The sequence below is a fragment of the Emydura macquarii genome, unplaced genomic scaffold, assembly GCF_026122565.2.
Source record: "Emydura macquarii macquarii isolate MOO-44397 ecotype Brisbane River unplaced genomic scaffold, CSIRO-AGI_Emac_v2 contig_3517, whole genome shotgun sequence".
Taxonomy (NCBI): domain Eukaryota; kingdom Metazoa; phylum Chordata; order Testudines; family Chelidae; genus Emydura; species Emydura macquarii.
The window spans coordinates 166,234-177,368 of record NW_027133654.1 but is presented as its reverse complement, the minus strand read 5'-3'; the positions used below and the strand labels follow the sequence as shown (position 1 = coordinate 177,368).

Genomic DNA, 11,135 nt, shown 5'->3' with positions numbered 1-11,135 from the left:
CCAATCCAGCAAAGTACATCAGCAGATGAGTGGTTCCTTGCTTGAGTGCTTTGGTGGGTTAGGGCCAAAGTGAGTTCAGCATTTTGCAGCAGTGAATCATAATTTGTGGCAGAGTCAACATTAGTATCCAAATTTTCTGCTCCCACTCCTCGCAAGCCCCTTGGCTGCACTGTTTTCACTGAGAGATCAACAAAGCACTCACATTTATAACCCCACTCAGAAGTCAGCGTAGATTTACGGATGTAAATAAGATACATTACAGAGAAAAGTGGGTAAAGGGCAAGACTGAGGTATTTACCTACTACATGTTCTAGCAGTGGAGCTCTTCACTGCAATATCTGTGCACCTAGGGGTGTAGTATCTTAGCTGCTCTTTTAAAGAGTCAATGTTTATCTATATTGGAAGGATCCCTGTGGTTCTCTCAGCTCAGTTGCACATACTGGTTCTTTAGCCTGCACAGCAGACTGCTTTCTCAACTTGCTCCTTTTCTCATTGGACTAAATGGCACCAACTCCCAGCTGTACAGGTGAATCCACAATTTATATTCAAGCCAAGGCACTATCACTGCCAGGCTACCTGCAACTGAGCTGGGTAATTAACATCAGTCTCTAGGTTCATTACTTCAGGAGATTTTGAAACCTCTGCCTTGGACGGCACTTATGGATTTTTTTATTCCGCATTGTTTTGATGCAGCCCACGCAGAGCAGCACTGTTACAGCCCAGTGATGTTCTATTAGTTGATGTGATTTTTAGGGTTTAGATAGGTTGTTGGAATATATTTACAATCACCTTTGGGTGGCCAACCTGACTCCTTAGTTACATTTGGCTGAGATGGTGACTCAGCCTAGTTTTAAGCCACAGGCACCAGTCTGTCAACAAAAGCTAGCCAGGTCAGCACTTTTACACTCCTGCCAGCATGCGACAGCCTAAAGAGAACATGCTGCCACTGTAATATAATTATTTCCCTCTTTCCATGCCAACTATCACACACAAGACAGGGAGACCAAAAAATCAGGTGAGCCAAGCTTCTAAAAGACAGGCTAGAAGGTGCAAACATTTTGGATGCTGTAAGCCCTCCTTTCATCCCTGCCCACCCCAGTGAGTTTTGCAGCAGAGCAGGACTGTTCTGTGTTATGTCTGCCAAAAGGTGCCTTCCTAGCTCCTGCAGGGCTTGTAACAAATAGCTGCTTGAGCACAATTTGAACTTACTTCCACAGTGCCTTTAGGAGCATATGGGGAAGACAGTCCTTGTAGGACAATAGGAGCCAGCAACATCCAGGGCGTAGGTAATATGTACTCTAGTGTATATTGCTGTTGTCCATGAGCCAGTTGGTTCAATAATTTCTTTGAAACTCCCCGTACTTTTTGAGCTGGTAACATTTCAGCCAGGTAGCTATCAAGTTGCAGGCTAGGGCAGCAGTATTAATCATGCAGAATTTGAACCTGCATCAGTGAACAAGGAACACCAGGGCAGAGACCCCACCCTCCCCCAATTGTTATTTGAATGAAATCAAAACCTCTACCATTTCTACCGCAATTCTCTTGTTGCTAGTCTCTTGTAGCAAGCCTCTCTCTGTGCCATAGCAAACTGGTTGCAGTACCACCCCGATGGAGGTTTCTACACATGAAGGGAACATTGCAATAGGTTGTGGGTAGCATAGGAACTGTTGCTCTTCACAACTGACACAAAGGATGTAGCTAGTTTGGCTACAGTTATGCCATCGTCCCCCACCCAACACAGGGGCAGAGAGACTTCAAATACATTTCCTAAATCTATATTGTAGCACATCTAACCACCGCCCTTGGGGGTTTATTACCAACAGATCTCACAAGCACCCGTTTAGTCAAATGGATTTTAAAGCACCACCTTTGAAAATGGGGGTCATTTTACTAGTTTTTACAGAAAGGCAAGGGGTAGCCTTGCCACCCACCCACAAGACACCACCGGTGTATTCAGACTTATTTGACTAATTAAGTGTACCTTTGAGTTCCAATCTTCTTATAGCTTATGATATGGCATGATGGGGAGATATGCAAGTGTTCCCATTTAAAAAGGCCTCACCTAGTATGTTCCAACATACAACAAAACTGCCTACTCAGCCTAGAGCAGAGTTCAAAAAGCAGAATAGCTTAACCTCAAGATAAAGACTACTATTGCAGCACTTTCTACAGCTGTAGGGACACTCATGAAAAAGGCACTGTCTGCTTAATATCACCTTTTGGGCATGTAATTGGCATTTTATAGAGAGAGTCACGTAGACTAGCAGCTGAGTTCACCTGTTTATTAGATCATACAGTAGCTTTGCCCTTAATGTAATGCCCCAGGAACATTTCCATAAACAGCCAACTAATCTGTATAATCAATATGCTCTGTTTCATATGTGGTGCTATGCCATCTAAATCAGGAATTTGTAGCATAAAAGTAAGTTACTCCACCATATTGAAAGAACGTATGCACAATCTCTCAGATCAAGTCACTCTTTAAAGCTAATGCTGTTCCTATGCTTCAGGTGTATTCCAAGACATTTTTCTAGGAGACATCTACATATTTCCTCCAGATCGATGCTGACGTTAAACCTTAAAAGTATCTTTATTCAAATCTGTTAAGTTCAGGCTTTAGAGTTCCCTTAAAAAGCAGTTACATAAACACTGACTTTACAAAAAGATTCTGACGGTGCAGTTCAAAAAACCCACTAGTGTCTTTTCAAATATAAAATATATATCTCCACGTTACTTATCTAGGAACAGAGTACCACCACTTCTGCATTAATTGGTCCTGCCAACATCTGGGCCATTAGCCCCAGTACAGTATTGAAGAGCCCATACTAGAAAGAGCATCTCTGATCGTGAAGTCACTGGCATGAACAGCTGACTAGCTGCAGCAACCAGACATGCACTTATGTTTTTAGAAGACATTCCCTAAATTTCCCAGTGGGAGAGAGACATCCAAACATCTCCTGGGAAGCATATGTCATATATACAAAGCCATCTTCATCTTTGTAGTCCCTGTATACTTCAGCCAGTGTCAGAGACAGACTGGCCAGACTCTTGTTGTTCACCAGCAGGTAGAAAGCTTGTGTAGCATTTAGGGCCATTCTGCTTCTAGATTTAGGGAAAAGGAGAAACCAAGGATTATTTTCCAACATACAAGCTGCTTTTGCAGGCTACTTTTTTCGCATTGCATGTTTTAACCACATTGACTAATGGAATGAGATACTGCAGTTGTGATAACACATTTATCACCTTACAAAACACTATGGCTCATCTCTGAAGTATAAATCAGTATGGTTTAACATCCCCACTTCAGTAGGAAACCATGTAGGTAGATTTAAATCTAGTTTTATTGTCAAATCCAGCTACATAAAAGAACTGGAGAGTCTGATGTAAGTCTCCCAAGTCAACTGCTTGAAGCAGAAAAGCTCTGAAATCAGTGCTTTGTTTACCCAATTACAGTTGCTAAATACTAAAGCAGAGGTTTCTTCAGCACTGTTTTACATATGATGAAAGATAAAAGGTTTAAAGACACTATTTACAGAGACATTCAAGGCTTCACTCAGGTTTTTGAGAGAGACTAGTTGTTTTCAGAGGTGCTCAGCTCTGAAGACAGGCCTGCCCCACCCACAACCCCTTTGTACTTAATGGAAGCCATTGTACTCTAGAGATCATAGGCTTTTTTCCATGCTTTATTCTTTTAAAGAACGTTGCCTACAAACTTCTTTGGTAGAGAACTTCTTCCTTATTGAACTTTTCAGCCAAGGATCTCAGAGCACTTCAGAAGCATTAAGCTTCACACCACCTATACCTGAGACACTTCTATCAGTGTCTGCTCAGGTTCATAATAACAAATCAGTAGCAGTGTTGGGACTAGAATCTCAGAGTCCTGATTACTTTAAGTTCTCATCAGAGAGAGAAGTAGGACATGAATCAGACAGAAACCCTATTTACTTAGGCTCATAGACAAACTTTGTGCTTCTATGAAGTCACTAGTTTCACAATGAGCTCTGAACAGGTTTGGAAAGAAAGCTTATCTTAAAAAGAGAGAATACATTGTAGGTTCCCCCCCAGTCATGCATGCAAAAAGAAAGCCACTAACCAGAAGATCTCTATGCTTCTGTTCCCACACAAAGCATTTAATCAAGAAAGGTTCAGTTTTATGGAGGGCTAGAGAACACGATACAAATTAACATCTAGATTCCAGATCTTGCAAGCCACAGCATCAGAGCATATTTATACAGCCATATTTATGCAGTGTTAATTGCTAGTTAAAGGTTTGCTACATACCTAATGATAGTTATAAACTGTGTCATAGTCAGTTCCTGAGGAACAAGAAATTTTGTTTTGTCCAGTAGAGGAAGATATTTTTCTTTCTGATATCTTTCAACAATTACCTGATTTTAAAGAGTAAAAAGATCACTTTTAAAGCAACAGAAAGTGTTTGGTGTTTGTTTTTGTTTTCTTTTTAAAAGAAAAGAAGATTTCAATGGCTGAGCTTTAAACTTACTTAAGAAAAGGCTCAACTAATATAGCAAACAAAATAGAGATATATTTACCGGGACTTTTGTTGGGAACTTTGCCCGAATTCCAGCTACTTCTTCCAGTCTAGTTGCTGTGCAAAAGAAAAACAAATATTATACACATGCATTCCTCAGTCTCCAGTACAATTTAGCAATATACAATACCCAGATGATTTACCAAAACTCTTTCTTAGTTTAAAAGGTCTGACAGATTGGCTGCTATGCAGACTTTGCATCTTTTTTACTAGAAGACTTAGTTCCAAAGGCTTAACAATAAAACAAGCAGCTCTCAGTCCTCTACCACAGCTGAATTCAAACTGTGAGAGAGTTGTAAAGCTGAGCCTTATAAAGGCCTGGTTGTGACATCATATTATTCCCTTACCCCACCCCCACTTCTCCCACACACGCAGCAGGGGTGGGTTCAACCTGGCTGAAGCTAGTTTAGGTACCAGGGAATGGTGGAGGTCTGCCTATCGCACAGAGAGAGTGCAGAGGATTTCTGCTTGTGTTCAGTATCTGCACAATACAGTGCACACCATGGCCCCAGAAGGACATCCTGACACATTTTATTTCTCATTATTTGTTTCACACCTTATGTGTCAGAAGATCTTTGGATCCCACTATTCTTCAAGGGTCCCTACGTTGTTGCAGAATCCATTCCATTTGAGGAGGGCTGCTTCTGACTCCTTACTAGACCCATAAAAACATGTTGCCTAGAAGGGATTACCAGAGAACAGCCGCAGACAGTTCCTCGGGGGGCTAAGTATGATGCTTCCCCAGCACCCCCAAACCCTGCCAGAATAAGATGGGGGCAGAGCTGGGGTTTGCTGTGTGCATCACGCTGGTGTTATCACAGCATGCTATCCCTGTAGCAAACTGCAGTGTGAACGAAGTGCTGGGTCGGCTTGCTTAGTCTCTTCGGGTGAAAGGAGGGGTTAATCAATCCTTTGTAGAGGCCTGGGCACCAAGGTATTTCAGAGGTATTTAGGCTCTTAACTGCCATTGATTTCCGTGGAAACTGAAATCAGTGAAAGTCAGGAGTCTAAATACCTTTGAAGATCTGAGCCGAAGGTCCTATCTTAAGTAAGATGTAGGTGGTGCACAAGCCTCGTGCTAGCTGTCTGCATGGGTGACTTCATCCATTTTGAATTAAATAAGACTAACCACAGTGCAATGTTTTAGTAACCTACTGAGCTGGATGCATCAGACATATTTCATTGCTTAACCCAGCTGCCACATTTTCAATCAGGCACAGGGATGACTAAACATAGCAAGAGAAAAACAGGGCTGTTTGCTACTGATATATTGCACATTTTAGGGTACTGATGATGAGCATGAAACAGGAGGGGGGGGCGTGAATTATATTTTTAATTAAAGAGGCTATTGGAGACTGGGGCTACAAAATCAAGGACAAAATGTCAATTTTCTATTGGTGTCAAAGGGCATTTTGCCCCAAAGACTGTGCCTATTAGGATGTAACTAAATATTTAGGTTAGTAAAGTTAAGTGTTGAATTGAGTGTTACGCAATGGAAAAAAATTAAATACCATAGTTCTGTATCTCTCATCTTTTATCTATGCATTTCTTTTTCCAGAGAGAAAGGATGGTCTTATGGTAAAAGCATTGGCCTGGGAACCAGAACGGTGGGGTTTGTTCCCAGCTCTACCAGCAACTTCTTTAATCTAAATAAAAAGTCATTCAAACTGAAAGATATATGTTTTACTCTTTGCCTGTGACACAACATAATGCTCTGTACAGGGACTCCAGGTATCCATAAGAGAATCTCTAACTTATCGTACTCTATGGCCCAACTGCTTTCTTCTTTCACAGAGTTCTGCCTCCAAGTTGTCAGTTAGCTTCTTAATGCTTACAAGTGGCCCTTAAAATTATTGCCTTCATTTTGAAAAAGGGCACATCTTTTTCACACTCTCCTGTAACCACACTGGCTCACTTTCTGAATAATTGTGGAAGGTGACTTTGAAACTAGAATCTTGCTTTTGTCTCCCAGAAACACTAACATGGTGTTCTGGGTTTTTTTTTACAGCTTCCAAATAGATTTCAGTTCTGTCTACCTGCTGATTATAGTCAGACAAACTCTCAGCCACTTACATTGCTTGTATCCTTATAACTACTACAGCTGTCAAGATAGTTTCTCAACTAAATATGACTTGGTAAAAAAGTAAAGTCAATAGAAGACTGATTGCTCTTTCTACAAGCCATACTAGTGAATGGCTGTGACTAAACCCAGCTACTCTGATTGTGTTACATAAACAGTGATAACATAGAATCATAGGACTGGGACCTCACAAGTCTTCTAAGTCAATCCCCTGCACTTAAGGCAGGACCAAGCATTATCTAGACTATCTCTGACAGGTGTTTGTCTAACCAGGTATTAAAAATCTCTAATGATGGAGATTCCACAACCTCCATAGGCATGATAGTTAGAATTCTATTCAGCTTATCAGACTGGGGGGAACATAGGGTTGTTCAAGGTTTATTAATTACTAAGCCATACATGGTTGTTTGAATAGGAGAGATTCAAAGTTTCTGCTCTGCCAGCTCTCAGTGTTTTATTACCAGTCTTGCAATATTTTCTGTTATGATTAAACACCCAGCTTGTGGAGTCATATGAATATGGGAGAATCTTGGCTTTCATTTAAAATAAAAGTAAGTTTCTAGTCCTCATTGTTACAGAGAAAAGCTTTGAAAATGTGTCCCAAGTGCAACCTAAAGGCTCAGAAAGAAGGCAAATGCAAATTAGTTACCAAAAAAAGCTCATGATTTTAAGACAATCTCATGATTTTTAGGTGCCTGACTCATGATGTCTGAATGCTTTGGATTTGCACTAGTGCTGGTCCATACTTTAAAGGGCTCCAAATCTGCAAATGAATTCCTCAGCTAGGGCTTTTGTCACAGCACCAGCTTCCTGGTCTGACAGCCTGTGTTTATTGCAGAAGGGAACAGAGAAGACAAGATCTTTGCCCCAAGCTTACAAACAAAGACCCTGACCCATGCCCAGGATCCAGCAGACCCCTGCATCTGCCTAATAGAGCTCCATTCTTTTGCCATTTAGGTCAATAGATCCTACATTAGCCAATAAATTATCTACTCCGGAATAGTCAGCTGTCCTGTCACTATGCACAGAAGCTAGTGTCTGAGGTATTTAGCTATCAAACACTAGGGCTGTCCAGACAGTTGAATTAAGCCTAGGCTTTGGACTAAGAAGCACAGACTCCATTTGCAATAAATCCCAAATATTTTTGTAAGATGTGAGCTCAGGATTAATCTTTGGGGTGGTCAGTCCTGACTTCTCATGCCCTGACTTTACACCTTACTCTTAGGGAACCTTTTTTGTCTCATTCAGTTTTTATGGGAGTAGAACCATGTAACTGAGAGCAGGAACTGACACACAGTACCTCAGCTACCCTTTTAAAGATGTCATTTCAGCCTGTTCGGGATTAGCAACACGTCACAGGAACATATCACTTTAGTGCTCTACTGTTTGTGCAGCTCCCACTAAATGCAGGGTTCAGATCAAGGGCTTTGTGATGGGTGCCTACTCCACAAAGGCCTGAGTATAGAGAAAAGGCCAATTAACCCTGTGACAGGCTGCACCTGGAGGAGAGTCAGGGCTGACATGCTTTCAACTGATGATGGAGCCCAGCTGGACAAGGGGCAAGCTAAACTGCTATAAAACTAAGAGGTATGGTGTAAGAAGGGGCTGTAGCTTAGAGGGTCTCTAGTTGCTTGCTGGGTATGGCGCTAGACAGGGGGAAATGAGGGGAAAAGAAAAGGTTCCTGAAGGAAAGGTATACCTAGAAGTAGGCAGAGGAGGCGTGTGATTGAGATGAAGTATGAAATAACCTAGGAAAAATGTATCAAGGTTTGGAACAGTGTAGACCTTAGTTACTGCTTGTAGGATCCCTGGGTTGGAATCTGGTGTAGTGGGTGGAATTGGGTTTCCCTACTATCCATGGGGGAAGTTGTGCAGCCTGGATAATGGCTCAGCAGACTGTCTAAGACAGTTTTTCTAGTAGGACTTTGAAACTCCAGCAGAGGAGGACTATAATGATCTACTTGGCAGAGTGAGCCAAGAAGTGGGTGTAATCTGACTCCTGAATAAGACTATGGGCTGAGAAACTGAAGGAGGGGGGTATCAGATTGGTCATGAGCTAATCCCTGGATGAGTGACAAGGAACTGCCCCCGTAGTGACCCTCATGATAGACTCCCTCCATGCATTCAAAGCCCTCCAAGGGGTTGGCCCTAGCTTCTTGAGAGTTCTTCTTCCTTTCCATGCTGATGATTTCAGTGGAACAGTTACATTGTTGACCAGCAGGGGTGACTTGTGTAGTAGCATAAAGAACTTTCCCGGAAGCTGGGCCTAGGTTATGGAACTAACTCCTCTGACAGATAATGAGTATAGAATTAATTGCTTTCAGCACTAAATGCAACACTCCTTCCTTTTACTTAGCTTTCCTTCTGTAAGTTCTTCTTTCTTGAACACTCAAGTTATAAACTCACAGTGCTGTTTCTCCTAGGCACTGGAGAAGAGGAGAGCGATTTACTCTTTCTATTTTTAAGTAAGTGGGTGATACTCAGAAACCACAGTGATGTGGGCCATATAAGTACATAGATGTATTAAATAAACTCTAAAGCTACTTGTACATCACAGTTGGGGGTTATAGCAGCGTCTTGAATTTTGAGTGCTTATCTGCTCCAGTTCACTGACAGGCACATTTACAGCCACTCCTGACAGTCCTGTGTTTGCTGTTGCGTAAATGAACTCTGATGTCTCCACTGTGCACGTAAGTAATGAAATGATCACAAGGTTTCGGATCTCTAGTCACATGCTTGCATACAGTCTGGCAGGAAATAAGTTAATGGAGGGATGGGGGGAAATAGGAAATGCTCCAGCTGGCCTCCATTCCACTTGCGGGTATAAAGGGACTTGTCTCAGAGTATAAAGGTGCTGTCGGCAGGAGTTCTTTTGAGCATGAGAGGGCTAGCTAACACAGACTTGTGGTGCTTGCAGAGGCTTTCATGTTAGAATCAAGTTTCCAGAGTTTTCACAGTTGCTCTGTTGCAAAAGTACAAGAGAAACATGAAGCAGGATGCTTAAGAAGGGAGAGGTCAGATACTTCTGAGAAGGCTTTCTGAAAAACTACCAAAGAAAACTTACACCACACTGTCAACCAGTAGTATAAACATGATCAACATGTGTCCAACTGCCCTCTCCTGGATGGAGTCAGACAGGCTTATGTGACTGAGGCCTGGTCTACATTGGCAATGGACGTGGATGTAACGCTGCTTGCGTCGACCCCCTAAAGTATGAGTCTCCACTGGCACGTAAGTTCCATCAATTTAAAGAGCAGTAAAAGTTGACCTAATAAAACCACCTCTGCAAGTGATATAGTGCTGAATTTGAATTCCATGAGTTGAATTTGTGTGAGTGTAGGCAAAGTGCAATGTAAATCGATGCTGTTGGCCTCTGGGAGGTATCCCATAATTCCCCGTTGTGACCGCTCTGGATAGCCGCGCTCTGCTGTAACGTGGCCATGTACACAGAAAATAGCTCCTCTCCTCAAGCCCTGGGAAATTTTGAATTTCAAGTTTCAGTTTAGACCGCTTGGAGAGAGCTTTGTAGCTTAACTGCTTATGGCGACTGCATGGCCCAAATGTGCTCCAGCTTGGAGTTGACCAGAGGTCTTGGATCTCATTGGTCTTGGGGGGCGAAGAGTCTGTTGTGGCTCAGTTCTGAGCCAGCAAAAGAAATTTAGGTATGTGACTCTGGCTGGATTAGGGGGACCATTTATGATGATATTTAACATCAATATGTCAAAATCATACAATTCATGAGAGAGATGCCATGTCAGGTACTGTTAGGTTATGATTTGCAAAGTAAGATGATAATGTTTGTTCGTGTTATGTGTGTATTGGAAATTATGGATATGTTTGATGTATCTGTATTTCAGCTTTTGCTGTGTTTCTGGGCGACACTCTAGACAGGATGGCTGCAGCACTAGCCTGCTTAATGGCCCATTAAGGAAACTCACAGGTACAATGGGCCTGGGGAGAGAAGCTGAGGCTACACCTGATGAGTCACCAAGACTTACTCATGTGACCATGGACACCATCTTATTTGTGGAAATTTCCACAAGCAGCATGGCAAAGGCCAAAGGATATAAAAGGCAGCTGCACCCCATCCATTTTGTCTTCAGCTACCTCTGGATCAACTCATCTACAACTGAAGCTGTGAAACAAAGGAGTGAGACCCATCCAAGTACTGGATGTACACCAGAGGGACTATACAAGCCTGCAAATGCCACAATTCTACTAGAAACCTGATATATATGGATTTTCAAATCATGTGTATGTATCTGATTGCTTTAATCATTTAACACTTTTCTTATAGTTTTTCTTTCCTTTTATAATAAACCTTAACTTTAGTTAAAAGATTGGCTGGCAGCATGGTAAGATTCAAACTTATATTGGTCTGGTAACGTGGCTGACTTTTTTGGTAAAGAGCATAGAGTTTTAAATAACATCTCTTCACTGGACCTAGTGGCTGATTGGGAGCTAGAGACTGAAATGCAGTAGGGGGCTGTGTATATTTTTGTTTTA

General features: G+C 42.0%; 1 protein-coding gene across 1 annotated transcript; it reads right to left on the bottom strand.

Moving 5' to 3' along the window:
* Window positions 1-1,576: 1,576 nt before the first annotated feature.
* MAP1LC3C (microtubule associated protein 1 light chain 3 gamma) lies at window positions 1,577-4,826 on the bottom strand. Its single transcript, XM_067535874.1, has 4 exons — window positions 4,693-4,826; window positions 4,551-4,606; window positions 4,282-4,388; window positions 1,577-3,102 (listed from the first exon to the last, which is right to left on the bottom strand). Exons 1-4 carry the CDS (start codon window positions 4,748-4,750, stop codon window positions 2,898-2,900), a joined length of 426 nt encoding a protein of 141 aa, XP_067391975.1. The 5' UTR covers window positions 4,751-4,826; the 3' UTR covers window positions 1,577-2,897.
* Window positions 4,827-11,135: the final 6,309 nt, after the last annotated feature.

Coding starts and splice junctions, on each gene's coding strand:
- MAP1LC3C (XM_067535874.1), bottom strand. CDS start 4,750: ATGCAAAGTCTGCATAGCAGCCAATCTGTCAGACCTTTTAAACTAAGA. Junction 4,607..4,692: donor TAAACTAAGAAAGAGTTTTG/GTAAATCATCTG, acceptor TCTTTTGCACAG/CAACTAGACTGGAAGAAGTA. Junction 4,389..4,550: donor AGTTCCCAACAAAAGTCCCG/GTAAATATATCT, acceptor CTTTAAAATCAG/GTAATTGTTGAAAGATATCA.